At 40.3% G+C, this 22,813-nt stretch overlaps 1 protein-coding gene across 5 annotated transcripts in view; it reads right to left on the bottom strand.

Annotated features, from left to right (window-relative positions):
• Positions 1–22,813, bottom strand: part of LOC129717863 (uncharacterized) — a 123,257-nt gene that overhangs the window by 5,295 nt on the left and 95,149 nt on the right. For all 5 annotated transcript variants that reach the window (XR_008726766.1, XR_008726767.1, XR_008726765.1 and 2 more), the window contains exon 3: positions 7,645–7,878. Coding sequence is in view for 1 of the 5 variants with exons in the window: in XM_055668094.1 (XP_055524069.1) it covers positions 7,645–7,878 (234 nt within the window). In the remaining 4 variants the exon portion in view is untranslated. The remainder of the gene's footprint in view (positions 1–7,644; positions 7,879–22,813) is intronic.

The following is a 22,813-nucleotide window of genomic DNA, read 5'->3' as shown; positions in this document are numbered from 1 at the left end:
CTCATGGGGCTTACAGAATTATAGTCAAGATATCTACCTCCTGAGTCTTTAGGCATCCATTCGGTAGTTACCTTGCCGTTCTCCCGCCTGACTATGGTGTCCAAAAACCTAAGTTTAGCGTTGTCTTCTAACTCTAAGGTGAATTGCAGTCTCGGGTGGAAGTTGTTGAAAACAGCCAACATCCGATCTACTTTGTCCTTTCGTACAGCTGCCACGCAATCATCCACATACCGCTTGAAAAAGGCTGGTGTGATGTTTTCCTGTTGAAGTTGATCTAGAGCAGTGTTTACCAATCTCTATACACTATACAGTGTTTACCAATCTCTACCAATACAATATTTGCCACCACTGGAGAAAGTGGCAATCCCATCGGTAACGCAAACTCTTGTTTAAAAAACCGACTCCGAAACGCGAAGTGCGAGCATTTCCATAAAATTTTCCTTTGGTATATTGGTGAAAATTTCCACTTCAGTGGTGGCAAATATTGTATTGGAGAGATTGGAAAACACTGCTCTAGATCAACTTCAACAGGAAAACATCACACCAGCCTTTTTGGATGATTGCGTGGCAGCTGTACGAAAGGACAAAGTAGATCGGATGTTGGCTGTTTTCAACAGTTTCCACCCGAGACTGCAATTCACCTTAGAGTTAGAAGACAACGCTAAACTTAGGTTTTTGGACACCATAGTCAGGCGGGAGAACGGCAAGGTAACTACCGAATGGATGCCTAAAGACTCAGAAGGTAGATATCTTGGCTATAATTCTGTAAGCCCCATGAGTCACAAAAAAATACAGCTATAACACTTATTGATAGAGCTTTGAAACTAAGTCAGCCAGAATACAGACCAACAAGCTTAGAAACAGTTAGGTATATTCTCGGTAATAATTATTTCCCAAAAGTTTTGATTAACAGATTAATACAAGAACGAACATAAAAACATTACAATACGACCACTAGCAAGACGACACTTAGCCCTTAGTTTATTTCAACACCATACATACCAGGCTTAGGAGAAAAACTGAGAAAATATTTAAGACAATTCAACATTGTATTAGCTTTCAAACCAACTGACAAAATTAAGGATATAATCTTCTCGAAATTGAAAGACAAAATTGAAAAACATCGAAAAACTAATGTGGTTTATGAAATACCATGCGGTGTTTGCACTGATAAATCATATATTGGCCAAACTAATCAATTTTTAAAGAAACGAATAGATCAACATAAAAATGATGTCAAGTCAAAAAGCATAGGTACCACGGGATTAGTACAACACACAATAAATGAGGGACATATTTTCGATTTTGAAAAAACAAGAATACATGACGAGATAACTAAAACTGACACACGTCTCATAGCAGAAACTTTTTACATAAAAATTAAAGGTGAGGAAAACACATTCAACCTACAGCGTGATTCGATCAAATTTAGATCGGCTTACAACGGGTTGTTTGAAAAGCTAAAGATCAACAGTAAACAACAACAGAAACAATAAGATCTGTCATTGATAGAAGGTAAAAGGAGGGAATAAACAGATCGATAGAAGTGAAACAGTACGCCGGTATAGTTTTTTAGTCTAGCAAGTAAGTGTTGTTTGAAAAATGTTAGTAAGGTTTTGTAGTTTTATGTATTCGTAGAATCCGCTGAAAATGACTGAAAAAATAAATAAGTAACTCGAAACGTCCGGAAATTTGTGGCTTTTAATTTATTTCTCACCGATAAACGTCGATAATTCAACAGAAATAAAATTAGGCGGTGATGATCCCAACGAAACAAGTATTATACATATTCTGATTTCGGTCTCTGTCAATGTATTCATTACGCAACTGTTGCGTTATCCTCTTGACGTATTTGTTGTGCAAAGCCAGAGCATTTATTGTGCAACTTACATCGATTGATGTAAGCTTGAACTTTTGCGTGTGATGATTCAAAACTTTTGTTTGAAGGTCAATCTGACGACTTTTCTCATTCCCTTTCTAAGTTTTTCAACTTTTAAAAATACAGTTTCTCATAGAAAAGATTTAAATATTGAACAAAAACTGTAAATGATTGCCAAGGTATTTTATTGATTGCTCAATTTAAAACTCATTAGGTAACTTTATTTCCTCTCGTTACATCAATAATTTTCATCGCCACTCTCTTTCATCTATTTCCTGTGAAAATTTATTTTTAACCTATTTTTTTCTCATCTAATAATCATGCGCAAATTTATCATTTCAACTTTGATTTTTGTGAAATAAACCATGAACATACCATCCTATTGTCTGTTGGTTCAAATTGGTCTCAAATCAGGAAGTTGAACATATGTTTGCTCTATTGAAATAAACCCCATACACAATTGTGCGCGGCCCCGACAGCATTCTTACTTTCTATTGGTCTAAGCTGGTACCAAGTATAAATAAGCTAATTGTGCTTCATTTTCTCAGTCAGCTTGACTGAGAACAGACTTTTATTTGCTTACGACTAGGTTCAAGCCACCTCTTTTTTCTTTGATTTGTAATCTAAACATATAAAAATGTAGTCCTGTCTGTCTATTTTTGTTAAGAGGAAGTCACGCGAAGGTGTTATAGATTTCAGCGTAAAGGAAGGGTAAGTAGTGGGGAGCCTGATAATGAACCCGCACTTTAAAGTCCAGTTTTGACATCGAATGGTCTGATTCTATTTAGATTCGAACCTACGACCATTCGCTGGACAAAGCGGACTCTGTAACCTTGCGGCTATGCAGCTTCTCCAACAGCATTCTATTGTCTATTATGAACCGGAAATCGCTAAATAGAGACGGGTGGGAATTATATGTATGAACGCATCACTTATCAAGATGAATTCTGATCCAACTTTTCCTTCCCTGCTAGCAAAAATTTCCTTCCTGTGACCTTTGTGGAAATGCAGACGTGAACACGGTCTCCAATCAGCGAATATCACTATCTAGCATCCCTTTTCTTTTTCCAACTACAAGGAAGTGGCCGGCGCTGTTATTGATTCCCATTCAGTTGATTCACTGGGCAATTTTACTGATTCGAATAAATCACGGAATGACTGATTGAACATACAATTGATATGTGCAATCAGTCAAGCTAAGTTAGGCTATGGAAATTATGCTTGTTTGCACATTTTTTAGTTTCGTACCAGAAACGCGTAAGAAGCTTGAAATTTTTCTATATATATCAAAGGTCAGTCACATTAAATTGGATAAATCCTAATTATAGATTTTTTCGAGGCGTCGGCAGAGTTTAAAAAAATATTTTCGATTGAAATTCGTCAGTTCGTGAATCTGTTAAGCATACGCTTTCAATTGAAAATCATTTGTTTCCTGTCCAGCACTTTGTAAATCACATAAAAACTGTATTGGTTTTGATAGCTGGAGTGCTCAAAAATGATTGATTGACAGCGTCACTATCACCCGACGATTTTCGATTGAAAATAATTTTGGGTGCTTCTGTTCGTGTCCGTCGTCACAGTTGCTTGCAGTGGATCGAAGAGCAGGCCCAAGCCAACTTTATGTTTTTATTCGGAGTATGTATACTCGACGCGCGTCGCCACTGAAAATGATTCATACTTTGCGACAGTATATTCGTCAGTTAAGACGATTTTTTTTTCTTCATCTATAATTTATTTGACACGGCACAAATACAATTTAATGTTTAACGGCGCCAATTATATCTGGTAGCTTACTTTCTAAAGTATCTTAATAACTAAAAGCAAATTTTTTATCCTCGCTGCCGACTACGAGCTAAAACTAATCTAACTTAAAGCTAGAATGTTTTGCATTAAAAGCACTGATTTGTTGTTTGATGGTTTTCCATCGCCATAGGTAAGCAGCATATTGAATATGTTCCGCTGCTGGGCTAAAATTTTACGGACTGGCATATTGGGTTGTCTCCCTCGGGACCTGAGAGTATCGTGCGGGTCTAGTTGCTGTTTCCGGATCCGGGGTTTTAACGTGTTCTTGTCGTTTGATTGGATGTAGGCGGAAGGGAATAGGATTAAACTAAGGCGTGGATGGATTCCAGGAAAACGTATATAAGGGACATGTAGGATAGGTCACGGCTCGCCAAGACATCACGAACAGGAACAGCCGGCTGCCTACTTTCGGCCTGCAGGGAAGCTTTTAATTTAGACCTGGCGTCACGGTGTACAGGGCATGACCAAACAACGTGCTCTATGTCGTGATAACCTTCACCACAGGCACAGATACCACTTTCCCCGAGCCCAACACGACGGAGATGCGCGTCAAATCTATAGTGATTGGACATAAGCCGGGATAGTTAAGACGATCACAGGAAATAAACGATTAACACCAGAGAAAAAAAAACGAAAAAAAGAAAAAAAAAGAAAAAAAAAGAAAAAAAAGGAAAAAAAAAAGAAAAAAAAATTAAAAAAAAGAAAAAACACCAGGCGGGAAAAAACTCGTAATCAAACACGTTCGACAACGAAAATGTTCATTGTGACTCGATGACAGTAGCTAGAAAGAAATTATCTTTTACTTTGTTCATTTAATTTTTGACGTGGGACTACGTCTTTGTTTTCTATACTGGTATGCATTCTGTGAAATTGGAACTGCAACTGGCAAATGTTGCGTCAGATTTCAAACGATAATAACAGTATAACCACATAATGTATAACAATAACCAATATGTTGTTGGATTGATAAAATGTTGAACAATTTTGTAATACGCTACTTATCATTATTTTTTTTATTGCAAAGCGGTAAAAATCTATAAAAAGTGTCAAGGACAAATTAACGCGAACAATGACCCATGCGAGCATTCCTAGCACAGACTACATGAATAGACACCAACCATTCCCTCTGTGATATTCTCTGTATCAATATCCAAAAAACAACGACGAGTTTCCCCGTCACAATAGGTCAATTTATGTTTGCTTTCATTAACCTAGACTAATTTGATGTCTCGAAGGTAAAGGTTTTTCGAAAAGTTTGAAACAACCCTTTTTCTTGAACAATTTCTAAACCTGCTGTTAGAACGTAATAGAAAATGATGTCTTGAAAGAAAATATGCTGATGAAGCAACAGTACCGTAAAGTATATGTGGTGCAGAGCGCCGCTAGTTTCTCGTCGTCTATCACTGCAGCCGGCACGACTTCTATTAGCGTGCAACCGAAACTGCAATGCTGCTACTAATGGTGATTGAAAGTTTATCTCATGAATATGATTACCATAAACACCATAAACCAATTCTTGTTGAGTAAAAATTGAACATTTTTGCTACGGTTATAAGTTGTTTTCGTTGATTTTTTATCTTCGATATTTACTAAATATCCGTGAACGACATAATATCGAACGATTTAGTTCCTAAAAATACTGATTCATAGAAGAGTAAGAGCCGGCGAGTGCTCGTGAATATTTGTCCATTTACTAGGATCTATTCAGAATCTTTTTCTTACATTTCAACATTGTTTGATTTTTTTTAACTTAACAAATAAAATATTATACTTATATTAGCTGTCTTCGTAGTACAGTGAATGTAATTGTTGGCAAATACAACCCTAGGGCTGTAACTCTTGTAGTATTAATTTTGTTTATTTCAATACAATATCAACCATACCGGTTACCTTGCTGGTTTTTTTATTCACCACGTTTTACTATGAAACGTTAAATTGGTATCTGATGCCTCTTTGAAATCCAGTTAGCGACTTCTAATTTCTGTAAAGCTAGGTAACATTAAAAAAATGTTGTTATGTTCCCCAATTTACAATAATTTTAGCAGTGCTAACGTGAGAGCTTCACAATACAAAATCGATTGAACAATACTTTTTGCTCTTACTTAATTATACTTAATAAACTGAGTAAAAGCAAAAAAGTTTTGTTGTCTTGTCCAATCGTTTTTGTATTCCCCAATATTGATTTTTTTAATTGGAGACTATACCCGGACACTAAGAATCGCTATTTGATGCCGATTTCCGGTTGTTGGAGAGCTAAACTAAATATTCAAATATTTATTAATATTCATTAATATTAATATTTCCAGAACCGTGATGATACCTTTTTAATTGACGCCCGTCGCCTTTTTGAACTCTAAGGTGGTTTTTATTTGCAGAAAAGCTAAAAATGCTCGAGTTTCGCTATTTTCTTGAGCAGAGGCGGTATTTTTGTTAGTATAAATTATTTGCCTCCAAGCAAGTGATAATGATTACGATCTCCTTGCAATTTGGTCTAAAATTATGGATTTGAATAGAGTTCAATCTTTAAGTTGCCCTAACCAAAAATGCATGGGATTGAATTCCGATTAGGATTAGGTAATCAGCTATTTTTTTTTAAGAAAGAATACATCGCCTTTTTTTGAAGAAAGCACCGATGTACAAAGCTTAATGTCCAATCGAAGATATTCAGTTAAGATAACGGGAAAATGGCGATAATTCATGATCGAATTTTCACTTTCGTTCGCAAAAAAACAACCGCGAACGTTTACAGCGTACAAATCGCCAGGTAATTTCTTAGCCCGAAGCTAATCAGTTTCACTCAGCTTCGATTGCAGCCGGTATATTAAGTATTAGTTCCGCCAAATCCGCTGTTGACTTGAGCGCTAAACGCATAAATATTTCATGACATTATTCGTTATTTTTCTTCACCCTAAACGTGCAATACCGCTCATGTTGGGGCAACCGGTTGATTAAAACATTTTGGCACGTGTTCACCATGGCTTAAATCATGGAAAAAAAACAATAATAAAACAATTGTCATTCACATGTAACCGGCCGTCTCGATTTCGTAACAGCTCCGCATGTTTTTGTTATTGCACGGAGCTCAACTTGATGGCGGTTGATATTCGATCCCACATTAGAACGAAGTTATTTGGCAAGTACACGTCCAACATAAGGTTTTTCAACACGATCAATGACAGCTCATCATCAACCCTGCAATCACTAAAATGCACATCTTTTCACTGCTGAGACCTCGGTTGTCTACTTCGGTTCGGATCATGGGGCACAGGTGCTGTACGGACGATTCGAAACGTGACTTGAATGATCGGAAAGGGACACCACTGTAGTGCGGTGATTGCCGCAACCTTGGCACTTATGATCCGTTACAAAGTCGGATCACAACACGGATCTTTTATTGCTGCCCAGCAGTGCCCCTCTCCCGCCATCACCACGACTTAGCAGAAGATGCCAAACTCAACTTGCCGATGTGGACATTAAAAAAAAAACACCGTGAATGGCGAGCAAATTATTACATTATTACTAGGACGGTATAAAATAAAACTCGCCGACCCTGCACCAAAGAGTTTCTTTCAATTTAAGGTTATGAATTATTGGCTAAGTTACAACGAATAGATAAACCGATGATATCGGGTTCGTTGTTAATTGCGCGCTTTAACGAACGCTGATGACGTTGAATTAATCGGAATGTGAACGGAATGGGATGGTTCATGTCAACACATACGACGAGTATCAGTATCAGGGCTTGGCAAAGTAATTTTAATTCAAAATTGTCAGGCGATAGCGATGCCAATAACCTTTACTTTCAAATGAATATTTTTTGTTTCCGTTTTCGAGCACTTTGTGATTTCGACAGTTAAGGTGCTCGAAATAAATTATGCTCAAATAAAAACGAAGGTTAACAGTGTCGCAATCGCTCAACGATTTTGCAAATTTAAATGAAAATCATACTATGTCAAACTTACCCCCACATGCTGGCCGTCGACAAACACTTGCGGTACTTGGATTGACTCGTTTTGCATTCGCTCCTTGATCTCCTGCTGGTAATCGTTACTCATGAAGACGTCCCGCTCCTCGAACTTGACCAGCAGTGTCCTCAGAATCTGCTTCACGTTCGCACACTTCGCGTAGGTCTCCCGAACAATGCCCATGCTGGTTGTGTACACGACCACCTTACCGGCGTCCTTCTCCTTGAAGTTCTGTAAGATAACACAGAAAACAAAAAAACAGACGGTTAGGTAATCCTTACATCACAAATTGTAACCCAAATGATCTGTGCTATAATTGATGGCATTGTTTGAGTAATTACTGTTACAGCTTGCTATCAAACCATAACCCCTGGGAAGCGATTAACTTTGCTGCATGTTAACAAGTGTGATCCCCCGCACCGCGGGCCGTCTGCATTTACAAGTGACGAAACATAAAACCAATTAACCCCGGCTCATACGTGCAGCTATGCCTCTGAAGATTGTTCGACACTCGCGCGGCTTAACGGGGCCGATCCTCAACTTTGAGCCGTTACGTAGTCGCTTAATTCTGACAGCTCTGTGCAAAAAGTTGCGCAAGCTGTCAGGTGAAAACTAGATCGCAGCCTGTTACGGCTTGCGGTCTGTTGATGTTTTTTTTTGTTTTCGTTGCATCTTCGTTCGCTGCAACGGAGTGAAATTTCACATTTTAATCTAGGAAAAGGAACAAAAAATAGCTGCCAAGTTATCATGTGATGCGTTGTGCCACCTACAGTTTTTTTTCTCCTCGCACCTAGCCAAAGGTGTCCGACCGTGCATGAGGGTAAGTAATTGGTTTTTCATGCACTATTAGATTGGGACAAGAGACGAGTAAAAAACGAAAACAATAGCGATACAGGAAAAAAAACTACTGTTTCTCGATACTGCGCTCTCTACTGAAGAAGCGTGCTCAGCTTCACTTTTTTGTGTGTATGGTTATAGATTGTTTGGATGGAAAATCAGTGCAGATACTCACGGTTGCTTTGTCGTAAGTGGACTCTAACATGAATAATCATACAGTTCAGAAGATTATTGTATGTGAAAGAGTGAAAGAAAGAAGATTGCCAACCTAACTATTATGCAAATTATCGCGAAGATGGTGTGCATATCAGTTTAATAGCTCACGTGTCAGTATGGCATTCGCGTCAAAAAGGGTGGGAAAGTGCATGTGGAAATGACTAGCAAATGGTTGATTTAGTTGGCATAGCGGAAGTTGAGGGACATTTTGATTGATTCTTTAAAAGATTGAATGTTTTTATCCTATGAAAAAGGCAAATATTTATGATAAATTATTCTACATCTATAAAATTCAATTTAACTGAAATGTGAATGTGGATGTAGAGTGGATTCCAACCTTTTTGGCTTCACGACAACAGACCTAGGTACTAATAGCTCCAATACTCCCTTTGCAGAGCACGGAAAGCTTAGAATTTGTATTCGGTATTGTTATTATTTAGGGTTTTGAGGGTCTTCAGCAGGTTTTCTACTGCAGCCTTCTGTCAAAGACGTTTGATGCCACAAATAAGAAAAAAATTTCAATGTTGATTTGAATCTTGCCTAACTGACAGAACACAACTGTTTAGGTATGATGAATACATGTAGCCGTTGTTGAATGCTCCACTTGGTGTACCGCAAGGAAGCGTATTTGGACCACTGTTATTCATTTTATACTTAAATGATGCGAGATCAGCGATAGGATCTTGTGAACTGAACCTCTTTGTGGACGATACGTTAACATTTTGCAGGTCAAACGACCCAAAAGAAGCTTTACAAAAAATAAAAGACGATTTATAACAAATAACTACAGGTCGGACTCGATTATCCGGAACATAAAAAAAAATTCATTTCGGATAGTCGAGTCTTCCGGATAATCAAACCACAGAAAAAATACTCAAATTTGCTATTAACGAGAATAAAATAATTTAATTTAATAATTTCCTTTTTTAATTTTACTAGTATGAAGTAGTGGCGTAACCAGAAATTATTTCTGAAGTGAAAAGTGGAAAAATCTTTAGAAGCAGACAAAATTAATCGGACATTGATTATTTTCACTTAGTTCGAGCATTTCCCAAACATACTGGAAGTGACATAAATGGTACCGTAAACGGGTGATTACGTTTGCTAAATTTGAGTATAACATCTCTCTCTTGTGTCGTTCGAGGTCTGAACAATATTGTATTGGTTGAAATTGTTTACTGTTTTGATAACTAAATTTTAAAATTAATTTGACCGTTATACTCCTTACTCTCAGTAAGTGCCAAAAAAAGCACTTTATACTAGTCGAATATTGAACATTTCGTATTCATTGACATGTTTTCCAAATCCATTATTTAATTTTCTCAATCGACTAGAAAAAATTTTAGTCAAATTTATTACATTTACACTTAATTAATTCATATTTGTTAAGAAAGTCTAGTTTTATGTTCTTGCCAAGACATCATCCTGGCCTACGCCAGGATGTGGTCTTGGCTAGAGCATAGAACGTAAGAGGCTAGAGCTGGCCTATTGATACTTCCGTTGTTGGAAAGGCCTTGCATATATAATCAACATACGTTTTCTGAACACAAACATTTTACAACGATTGCTGACTTACAAAATACTTCTGGCACATTTCGCGACCAATGTTTACGTTTTTCATCATCGAAAGGTAAAATTATATCTAAACATATAAAAATGCAGCTCTGTCTGTCTGTCTGATTCATATAGGCTTGGAAACTACCGAACCGATCGGCGTGAAATTTTGTATATAAGGGTTTTAGGGGCCGGGAAAAGTGACTAAGATAGTTCGAGACCCCTCCCTCTTCTGCAAGGGAGAGGTCCCATACAAATGAAACACAAATTTCTGCACATCTCGAAAACTAACGAAGCAAATGGAACCAAATTTGGCATGTGGATGTTTTTAGAAGTAGCTAATATGTCCATGTTGGTTTGAGACCCTTCCCTCTTCTGAAAGGGAGGGGTCCCATACAAATGAAACACAAATTGCACATCTCGAAAACTAACCAAGTAAATAGAACCAAATTTGGTAGGTGGATGTTTTTAAGGGTAACAAATATATCCTGATGGTTTGACACCCCTCCCTCTTCTACAAGGGAGGGGTTGCATACAAATGAAACACGAATTTCGCACAGCTCGAGAACCAATCAACCAAATACAACCAAATTTGGTATGTGACTGTTTTAAGAAGTAACAAACATGTCCATAGTGGTTCTACTCTCCTCCCTCTTCTGTGAGGGAGGGGTTTATAACAAATGAAACAAAAATCTCTGCTTATCTCGAGAACTAACCAACTAAATGGAACCAAATTTGGCAGGTGATTGTTTTTAAGGGTAACAAATATATCCATAATGGTTCGACACCCCTCCCTCTTCTATAGGAGAGGGGTCCCATACAAATGAAACTCAAATTTCGCACAGATCGAGAACCAATCAAGCAAACATAACCAAATTTGGCAGGTGAATGTTTTTAGGTGTAGCCAACATGTCCATAATGTTTCGACACCCTTCCTTCTTCTGGCATGTCTCCAAATACCATTTCGAAATCCAATATGGCGACTTCCTGTTTCTGAAAAACGGCGGCAAATGACCAAATACCACCCAATATGGGTATTTCCGGAATTGTTATGATGCACTGAAGCGACAAATCGACCTTAGACAACATTTTGAATTGTAAGATGGTAACTTCCGGTGTCTGGAAAACAGCCGAAACTCATCGAATACCACTCAATATGAGCGTTTCTTTAATCAGATTGAAGTACGAAGGCCAGAAATTGTTCCCAAATGCCATTTTTAATCCAATATGGCGACTTCCGGTTTCCAAAAAACAGCGGCAAATGACCAAATACCACCCAATATGAGTATTTCCGGGATTGTTATGATGCACTGAAGCCACAAAACGACCTCAGACAACATTTTGAATTGTAAGATGGCGACTTCCGGTGTCTCGAAAACAGCCGAAAATGACCAAATACCAGCCAATATGAGTGTTTCTTTAACCAGATTGACGCTCAGAGGCCCGATATTATTTACAAATGCCATTTTGAAATCCAAGATGGCGACTTCCAGTTTCTGAGAAAAAGCGGCAAATTACCAAATACCACCCAATATGGGTATTCCCGGAATTGCTATGATGCACTGAAGCCACAATTCGACCTTGGACAACATTTCGAATTGTAAGATGGCGACTTGCGGTGTCCGGAAAACAGCCTAAAGTGACCAAAAACCACTCTCTGGAACGAGAATGAAGCTGAAAATTGACCTCAGACACCATTATGAATTATGGCCGATTTCCATACAATGTGAGTATCTTCGGAACCAGAATGATACACAGGAGCTAGAATCGACCACAGACACCATTTTGAATTCGAAGATGCTGACATCCGGTTTCTGGAAAACAGCCGAAATAACACCCAATATGGGTGTTTCTTATACAGAATGACGCTCAGGGGCCAGAAATCGTCTCCAAATGCCATTTTAAAATCCAAGATGGAGACTTACGGTTCCTGAAAAATAGCCCAAAGTGACAAAATTCCTCCCAATATGAGTATCACCGGATCCAGAATAATGCAAGGAGCTAAAGATTGACCTCAGACACCAGTTTGAATTGAAAAATGGCAACTTCTGGGAAACAGCCAAAAATAACCGGATACTACTACATATGGATATGTCCGTAATCGAAAGGATGTAAAGGATCCAAGCATTGACCCTGGACACCGTTTTGAATTAGAAGATGACCACTTTCAGTTTCTGGAAAACAACGAAAACAACTGAAATGTACCCAATATATATCCGGAATAGAGGTCATGTACAAAAGCCAAAAGTCGAGGATGTTGTCATTCCGATAAAACCAATCATTAATATTTGCCGGGTCAGCTAGTATGGCATAAAAATGACTCGCAGTACATACCGCGGCTAGGTGCAAGGACAGGACTCAAGTCTGTCTAGGAGAACGTGATGTCAATCCGGGAAGCGTCTCTGAACATGTTATCAAAGCATTATCTAACATTTTTAGTTCAAAAAGGTTTCAAAACTATTCAAAATTTAAACTGATCAAAGTTACCCCAAATAAGGAAAATTGAAACAACGACGAAAAACAAATGTTTTTAATGTTCAAGATTCTCGGAGAGCTTTAAAAACTAACCTCTCAAGATCTAAGGATGCCAGTACTGGTTTTAAAAATGTGAAACCACTAATTTCAGTTGTGAAATATTTAAATACTCACGGAAAAGTGAAAAAAATGATCAATGTTACCCCGTTTAACGGTACCAAATATGCCAGCAGGGATACTTAAGGTAAAATTTCAGAACAAAAATTGAAAACGAACACAAAAAAATAAATTCCGGATAATCGAATTCCGGATAACCAAGTCCGACCTGTAATTGGTTAAAGATCAAAAATAAATAAAATAAAATAAATAATAAATAAAATAAATTTAGCATAGCTATTTTTACAATCTTTTTGTTTTTCTTTCTTAAAAAATAAATTATTTCTCAGAGCTAGGGGCTAGACAACTTTATTTTCAAGAGAATAATTCGGTAATGTTATTCGATATTGTTGGATATATTTTGATATTTATCGTTTATGTGTCATATTATATCACTCCGACCGACTCCGACAATAATGTGCTGTCAAGTAGTTGTGATACAGGCAGACGGGTGCCTGAAAATGCAACAATAAATACTTTGAAATATCGAATATTGGAAATATGTTAATAGTGTCTTGCCCCAAGTCTATGAGTATATTTTTGAGAAAGACAAAATTATTAACTACAACTGTGCCGAAGTCGTTACACTGATCAAACTATGCTGTCTGGCTTTAAAAATATTTGTAATCATCAATGTCATTTTTACATAAGCCCTTTTCCAAATTGGTATTTGAAATGATGATTCAAACAAAAAATGCTAATAGCACAAAATGACATCTTTTGGCACAAGGAACTGTAACGGCACCCGCGTCCTTGACAGCGTTCCTACAAGGTACCGTCACATTAGGAGGCATACTTAGAACCCGGAAAGACGCCGGTTTTCTACCGGATTCTTTCTATGTCGACACAGCCTTCACCTGTTCAGTAAAGTAGCACAAGATTTGCTTACACTTGAAATCAAGTAGTCTGCTTGGCTTGGGTGACGAAAACTGCGAAAGTTACCCGTAAGCGAAATTGTTATAAACAAGAGCCCGCGATGTGCCGTGTAAATCGCCGTCGCGTGAGCGAGGGTGAGTTACCGGTTTGTTTACGAAATGTGTCGGAGCGAAAGAGCGCAAAGAATCGTCGCTTAGAGATTAGGTTAAGTTAACTGGACTAAAATAGAGATAGGCCGAGAAAGGCCAATGGGACAACAAAGATAGGTAGTGGTTCCGCGAGGGGAAATTGTCTCTAATTGAACGTGATTCCGTGCAGTCCTTCTGACTGCACGTACGGGAAGTGTGCCGCGTTCCTTTTTTGTCGAGCAATTATTCACATCTTTCAGCAGAGTCCTTCGGAAAGGACTCTTCTTGAACAACTGTACAAACCTTCAGACAGATAAAAAATGGTCGATAAAAATGGTTTCCCCTTTTTGTAGAATTGCACTACACTTATAATAGAAGTGCGAAATACAACAGACACCCGGGCAATATTATAATAGATCAACGATTCTGGACGCAGTGATTAACCCACACAGAAAAAATAATGCAAATTGTAGATGAGGCTATCACAAAAAACTTTGCTGAAGACACTTTTCTTCTAACGCCTTTTGTTTTCTGTACTAAACCAGTCCTCGAAATTAGATTTTTTTAAATTTCCAAAAAAAAGTAGTATTCAGAAGGCAAAAAGGTTCACACATACTTGTATATCATCTTTCACACAACTTTGTAGAAGACAGCTTGATAGCTTCTACACAGATCGGGTTATTGCCTAAATATACAAACATCATTTTTTGTACATCCTCAGATCCTAGTTAAGCACAAACAAAACCTACATAGAATGAAATATTTTTGTAATTACTCTACAAAATTGATCCTTTCTAGCATCTTCAGTGCCTGATATGCAAATCAAAAAGAAATTTTTTCAACATTTTTTGGGAATTACTCGGTCTGTGTAAAAGTTATATCTTTATTGTGTCTTTTGAAAAGTTGTGTGTTTGAATGCAAATCCGGATTACTTCGTGATTAGGGTGAACCTAGATAGGGGCGACGATTCGCCCTTATCACGAAATAGTCCGGATATACAAAAATTATTTTTTTTTCATCACAAATCATTTATTTGACACGGCACAAATACAATTCAATGTTTAACGGCACCAATTATATCGGATGACTTAAAATCTATAAGCAAATTTTTTATCCTCGCTGCCGACTACGAGCTGAAATTAAGTCTATCCTAAAACTAGCATGTATTTTTCAATCAGTGTTTTGTAGTTGAATGGTCGTCTGATGATCATCGAATGAATATGCAGCATGTATGGATTTGTTCTGCTAAGCCACGATGTCATGAGCTGGGACAGGGGCTTGTAATCCTCGGGTTCTGAGGGTATTGTGCGGGGTCTAGTTGCTGGTTTTGGTTCGTTGTTGTTGTTCGCTGGTGTTCAAGTTGCCATATGGTGTGTGTCGCTGAGCCAAGATATAAAGAAAGTCCTCGGGTTTTCCTGGCGAGTTCGTGTGGGGTTTAATTGCTGGTTCCAAAATCGAGATCTACGACGTGTTCTTGCCGTTTTGTCGAATGTGGGTGGAAAGAAATGGGACTAGACTTGGGCATGGATGGATTTCAGGAAAATGTATATAAGGGACATGTAGGGTAGGTCGCGACTCGCCAAGACATCACGAACAGGGACAGCTGGTTCTGTACCCTCGGCCCGGAGGGAAGTTATTAATTTAGGCCTGGCGTCACGGTGTACAGGGCATGACCAAACAACGTGCTCTATGTCGTGATAACCTTCACCACAGGCACAGATACCACTTTCACCAAGCCCAATACGACGGAGATGCGCATTAAATCTATAGTGATTGGACATAAGCCGAGACATCACGCAAATGAAATCTCGACCTACATCCAACACCTTGAACCACGGATTCGTCGATACCTTGGGTATCATGGAATGTAACCACCTTCCCAGTTCCCCTCTGGTCCAAGAATTTGGCAACTGATGATCGTATTCTGACGTACAAATGCGAAAAATTCATTAAAAGCAATTGGTCTTTCATAAATTTCACCGATTGATGCGCCCACCTTAGTCAAAGAGTCCGCTTTCTCATTGCCCGGTATCGAGCAGTGAGAAGGGACCCATGCTAAGTTAATCTGAAACGATTTTTCGGATAAAGCACTCAGATGTTCCCGTATTTTCCCCAGAAAATACGGAGAGTGCTTAACATCTTTCATCGATCGAAGAGCCTCAATAGAACTGAGACTGTCCGTAAAATTAAATAATGGTCCGTGGGCATTTTTTCGATAATCCCTAGGGTGTACTGAATAGCAGCTAATTCTGCGACGTAAACAGAAGCAGGATTATCGAGCTTATGGGAGACGGTTAAATTGTTATTGAAGACACCGAAGCCAGTGGACCCATCGAGAAGTGATCCGTCAGTGTAGAACATATTGTTGCAGTTGATGTTTCGATATTTATTGGAAAAAATTTTGGGGATCCGCTGCAAGCGTAAATGATCCGGGATTCCACGAGTTTCTTCTATCATGGATGTATCGAAAAACACAGTAGAATCAGAAGTATTTGATAAGTTGACACGATTTGGAATATTCAAAGAAGGCTTAATATTTTGGGACATGTGATTGAAATACAATGTCATAAAACGGGTTTGAGAATTGAGTTCGATTAACCTTTCAAAATTTTCAATCACAGGACGGTTCAAGACCTCACATTTGATAAGAATACGAGAAGACAGGCTCCAGAAGCGGGTTTTCAACGGTAGAACACCGGCTAAGACCTCCAAACTCATCGTATGGGTCGATTGCATGCAACCTAAGGCGATACGCAAACAACGATATTGTATTCGCTCCAGTTTGATCATCAATGTGTGTTTGCTGCGGAGCGGAAGCAGAAACACCCGTACTCAATTACAGACAATATCGTTGTTTGGTAAAGCCTTATAAGGTCTCCTGGGTGGGCTCCCCACCATGATCCGGTTATTGTACGAAGAAAATTTACTCTTTGCTGACTTTTCTTCATCAGATACCTAACATGGCAACCCCAGGTGCCCTTAGAGTCGAACCAGACACCAAGATACTTATGCACCAAAACCTGAGAGATCGTTTTACCCATTAATTGTGCTTGGAGCTGAGCAGGTTCATGCTTCCTAGAAAAAACTACTATCTCGGTCTTCTCCGGAGAGAATTCGATACCTAGCTGTAGAGCCCAAGCAGACAAATTGTCCAAGGTATCTTGCAATGGTCCTTGCAAATCGGCAGCTTTGGCTCCTGTAACAGAGACCACGCTGTCGTCTGCAAGTTGTCTTATCGTGCATGAATTTGCCAGACATTCGTCGATGTCATTTACATAAAAATTATAAAGAAGGGGGCTTAAACATGAGCCCTGGGGAAGACCCATGTAGCTAATTCGAAAAGTTGCCAAATCACCATGCATAAAATGCATGTGCTTTTCGGACAACAAATTGTGCAAAAGTTGTTTAAAATTGGAGAAAATCCTTGTCGGTGAAGTTTACCCGGAAGAATGTCAATAGAAACGGAATCAAAAGCCCCCTTAATGTCCAAGAACGCAGACGCCATTTGTTCTTTGCGAGCATACGCCAGCTGAATATCTGTTGAAAGCAACGCAAGACAATCATTCGTCCCTTTGGCACGGCGGAAGCCAAACTGAGTATCTGATAGCAGACCATTTGATTCGACCCAGTGGTCTAAGCGACGGAGTATCATTTTTTCCATCAATTTCCGGATACAGGATAGCATTGCGATCGGCCTATAAGAGTTGTGATCAGAAGCTGGTTTCCCTGGTTTTTGGATGGCGATCACCTTCACTTGCCTCCAATCCTGCGGTATAATGTTTTGCACCAGGAACTTATTGAACAAGTTCAACAAGCGCCTCTTGGCATTGCCGGGTAGATTCTTCAACAAGTTGAATTTGATTCTATCTAACCCAGGCGCGTTATTGTTACAGGACAGGAGGGCAACTGAAAATTCTGCCATCGTAAAAGGTGATTCTATCGCGTCGTGGTTTTGCGCAGGAACAGAGTCCGGACATACTTTCCTGGCAAAATCAAATATCCACCTACTTGAAGACTCCTCGCTTTCGTTGACCGTTACGCGATTCCGCATTTTCCGGGCTGTGTTCCAAAGAGTGCTCATTGATGTCTCCCTCGACGTCTCGTTTACGAACCGACGCCAATATCCGCGTTTCTTTGCCTTGGTCAAGCTTTTAAACTTGGTATCAAGCTCCGAATAACGTTTAAAGTCGTCGGCATCGTCTGTATCCCGGAAGGTAAGATACGCGTCGGATCTTGATGCGTGCGTGTAGGCATCGGAGCATTCTTTGTCCCACCACGGAGTGGGAGGCGGTTCTTTGATCGTTACGCCAGGGTATTTCTTCGTTTGGGCTTGCAACGCGGCGTCGAGAATCAAGCCCGCGAGGAGGTTGTATTCTTCAAGCGGTGGATGATGTTGAATCGAATCGACCGTTTTTGGAATCATTTCCTCGTATAACTTCCAATCGACATTCCGTGTGAGGTCATACGGAATATCAATTGGTCGCATGCGATTTGAACCGTTAGTAATTGAAATAAGAATAGGCAAATGGTCGCTACCGTGAGGATCGAGGATTACCTTCCATGTGCAATCCAACCGTAGCGACGTCGAACATAAGGATAGATCCAAAGCGCTTGGGCGCGCTGGAGGTTTCGGGATACGTGTCATTTCACCGTTGTTCAAAATAGTCATGTCGAAGTCATCGCAAAGGTTATAGATCAAAGAGGAGCGGTTATCATTGTAAGGGGAACCCCAAGCCACACCATGAGAGTTGAAGTCTCCCAAAATCAAACGTGGCGAGGGAAGAAGTTCTATTAAATCAAAGAGCAGCCGTTGCCCAACCTGCGCTCTGGGAGGAATATATATTGAGGCAATACAAAGCTCTTTACCTTGTATTGTCATTTGACATGCGACAACTTCGATGCCTGGAATCGAGGGGAGGTTAATACGATAGAAAGAATAGCACTTTTTAATCCCTAGAAGTACTCCTCCATATGGGGTGTCTCGATCAAGGCGAATAATATTAAAACCATGGAAGTTAAGATCAATATTTGAAGTAAGCCAAGTTTCACAAAGGGAAAATGCATCGCATTTGTTTTTATTTATCAAAACTTCAAGTGAATCAATTTTTGGTAAAATACTTCTACAATTCCACTGTAAGACAGAGAAAGGATCCTTCATATACGCAGATAAATTAGGCATCGAAGGATACAATCGCTGCAAGGAGGGGCCATTGGGCAATCAACTGCTTCAAAAATGATCTAACTGTTGGGAGAAGTACTGTGAGGAAATTTTTAATTGGATCAGCTATATTGAAGTTTTCAAAAATCCAGTCCACGATGTTAGAAAAATTCACCAATCCAGAGTTTATTTGATTATCTGGGTGTGCAAAAGGAACAACTGGGGTTTCAGATGTTCCAGGAAGTGCTGGGAACTCCTTCTGGGACTTTAAATTTGCAAGCCCGGGAGGAGTTTGCTTCGGCTTTCCGCAGCACTTTTAGATTTGTTCGTATTATTCATTCCATCTTGAGAAACCTTAGGTCCTTTCCTGGGAAGCTTAGGAGAGGAAAGATTTTTCCTCTTTCTAGTCTCCCCAAGACAGGCAAAAGAAGTTCCCTCTAGTGGTTCGTCAGAGTCGGTTTCATCTGAAGACAACAGATCAAAAGGGTTCGATGTTATGGTAGAAGTGGTCACGGTCTTCTTAAGAATCTCAGCGTAAGAACGCTTTGAGCGCTCCTTAAGAGACCGTTTAATTTGATCTCTGCGTTGCATGTACACCGGGCATGCGGAAAGCTCATGCAGATTTTCCCCGCAGTGAATACACTTTTCAGCGTTTACACTGCAAGAATCTTCCGCATGAGTCTCCCCACACTTGCCACACCGTGCCTTATTGCAGCAGTAGGCAGCTGTATGGCCTAACTGCTTGCAATTGGTGCAATTCATAACACGGGGCACATACAAACGCACAGGCAGACGAACCTGGTTGATAGAAACGTGGCTAGGAGTGCAGATCCGGCAAACGTAACGCGAAACGAGTCTGACGGAGTGTATACTTTTTTACCGGAGACGAGCGACATGGACCGTAATTGCTTAACATCCAATACTTTCGCCTCGGTAGTGGATTTTTTGAAGCAGCCGACGCCGCTTCCCAGAATACACTCAACAGTCAGACTCGAATCGGTTATTACACCGTCGATCTCCACGTCTCGTGCAGGTACATACACGCGATACTCGCGTGTAAAGAGCTCAGAGCGAGCTATATCATTGGCCTGATCCAGATCATTGACCACGACACGGAGCTTGTTTGGTCTGACTTTTGCGATTTCGGTCACGGCCTTGTATCGTGACGTCAGATCTTTCGCGATTTGTAACGTGTTCAGTGATTTTCCTCCTGGTTTGGGCCTCATGTAGAGAACCAGTGGACCCGTTGATCCGTCTGGGTAGAGCCTGGGACGAGGATTGACTAAAGCAGGGACAGAGGGGGGGGTGAACAGGAGGGACAGGGTCGGGTGGGTTTGGAGACGGGGGATCGGGGGCTAAGGGATCCACATCCATTGCGCTCAAACTAGCGCAACAGTACAGTGGCAAAGAATCACGTACCTCTTTTTTGTTGTCTTCAATAGCAAATTCACCGAGTCTTTCGGTGCTGGAACGGGCAGCTTCGCAGCGACACAGCTATAGCACAATAGCAGGATGACCTTCGGATTATCAGTTTGTCTTTACACCGCACTTCGCACTCTTTGAAACACGACCGAGTAAGCAATGCTTTTTTTCTTCTTAACACAGTAGCGATTTTATAGCGAGACAATCACTTAATGTGTCCGTTTTCGTCGAGCGTTCGGGACGGAATGATACAAAAATAATGTTGAACACTGTTGCCTTCTAAATTTTTTGGGTGTTCAAAAAAACTGATTTTGGAACTAGTTTAATATGAAATGTTATGTCCCAAAAACAAAAGGAGCTAGAACAAAAAAGTCTTCAGCAAAGCTTTTCATGATAATATTATCTACAATTTTGCTGAAAACATCATTTCTCAATTTTTGAGAATTTTTATATACTAAATTTGATTAATAAATGACTTGATAAAGCGTGCCGTCGGTGCCAAGTGCACCTACAGGAATAAAATGGACCCCATGCGTGATCCTCAGCCTCTTATCCAGCCACTCCTATCCCAACCTCCCCACAGTGCCAACTGGGATACGTGCAACTAAGGGAAGATCGGCTAACCAACCTCGGTGGGAACTTGGTCGTATGCTGACAGGAAAGAAGGTCTCTTTTGAGTTGCCGAGCGTCTGTCTTCCATGCTGAGAGCGGCTCAAAACGGCGTCTGTTTTCCAGGTTAGAGGAGGCCGGCGAGACAGGGATTTAGTGCGCAGGCATTACAAGCCGCCACCGTAAAACACTCACAAGTAATGCACGTGGAACAAAGAAATTCGAACTGGAACTATCGGCACACACCCACACAACGAGAACGTACTAACGATTGAAAACTCGGAACGTGGAACTACCGATCTCTCAATTACCAAGGGAGCACACGAGTGCTCTCCGAAGTATTGAGATCCCGCAGGTTTGAAGTCATAGCACTGCAGGAGTTGTGCTGGAAGGGCTCAATAGTACGTACGTTCCGGGATGGCCATGCCATCTACCAGAGCTCACACACATGAACTGGGGACAGCTTTTATAGTGATGGGCGAGATGCGAAAACGGGTGATTGGGTGGTGGCCAATCAGCCCTCGCATTTGCAGATTGAGAATCAAGGCCCGGTTCTTCAACAACAGCATCATAAACGTGCACAGCCCTCACCTCAGAAGTACGAAGATGACAAGGATGAATTCTACGCGCAGTTTGGGCGTGAGTACGACCACTGCCAAGAACATGATTTCAAGATCGTCAGTGAGGATTTCAACACTCAGTCGACCAGGAGGAGGAATACAAACCAGTGATTGAAAGATTTAGCACGCACCAGCTGACCAACGAAATGGGCCTAAGACTGATCAACTTTTCCGCCTCCAAGAGCATGACCGTGCGTAGTACCTGTTTCCAGCATAACCTTCTACAAAAGTACACCTTAAGGTCACCAAATGAGACAGAAACACAGATAGACCACGTTCTGATTTATTGTCGGCACTTCTCAGACTCATCGACGTCAGATTTTATAGTTTATAACATTCGGTAGCGTCAACTGCCCCGGGTAAATCTCGAGCAACGGAAGCAGCCTAACGTCGCCAAAAACTACGCGCATTCGCTCGAAGCTGCGCTGCCGGAAAAGGACCAGCTGGCGTAACGGTCATCGGGCATGTGGGACGAGCCCAACGAAATGAGTGATTTGACGACGGATGCAGGAGGGTGATGGATGAGTAGAATGCTGCGCGAGCGGCTAAGATGCGCAGTGCTACTTGTCAGAATGTAGAAAGACATCGGCAGAAGAAGATGCAGTGAACCCAAATCTTCCGGGAGAAAAAGCGCCGCCTGGAGGAGGAGGAGTAGGCAGAGGACCATGGTGGCAGAGAAAGCGATCCGCTGGAAAGCATGGTCTCGGAGCTAAAAATGATGGCCCCGGAAAAGCTTGTCACCTGTTTGCACTGACTGATTGCAAAAATTTGGGATTGTAACCTTTAGAAAAGTTACAACCCAAATTCCAAAGTTTCGGTTTGAGATTTGCTATGTTAGATCTAAAGAGAGATCGACTCTGCGGTTAAAAGTTCTTATTCACGCAAATAACCGTCTAGCATTATATAATATTACTAGCAAACAATGAAGCATACCAGACTTAGTTAACTGGCAACATATGAGTAGACACGGCGTAGCGGGATGTAATCGGTTGCCACGCCAGATTTGAAAAAAAAAACTATAAATCATAATATGGGCAGCGTAGCAAAAAGACCCGATGTGCTACCAAATGGAGACCAATTACATCTCCGTACGTCAAACAGGAGTTAGGTAGGGT

The sequence above is a fragment of the Wyeomyia smithii genome, chromosome 1, assembly GCF_029784165.1.
Source record: "Wyeomyia smithii strain HCP4-BCI-WySm-NY-G18 chromosome 1, ASM2978416v1, whole genome shotgun sequence".
Taxonomy (NCBI): domain Eukaryota; kingdom Metazoa; phylum Arthropoda; class Insecta; order Diptera; family Culicidae; genus Wyeomyia; species Wyeomyia smithii.
Note: the sequence above shows the minus strand (reverse complement) of the source record. Positions and strands in the feature narration are given on the sequence as shown.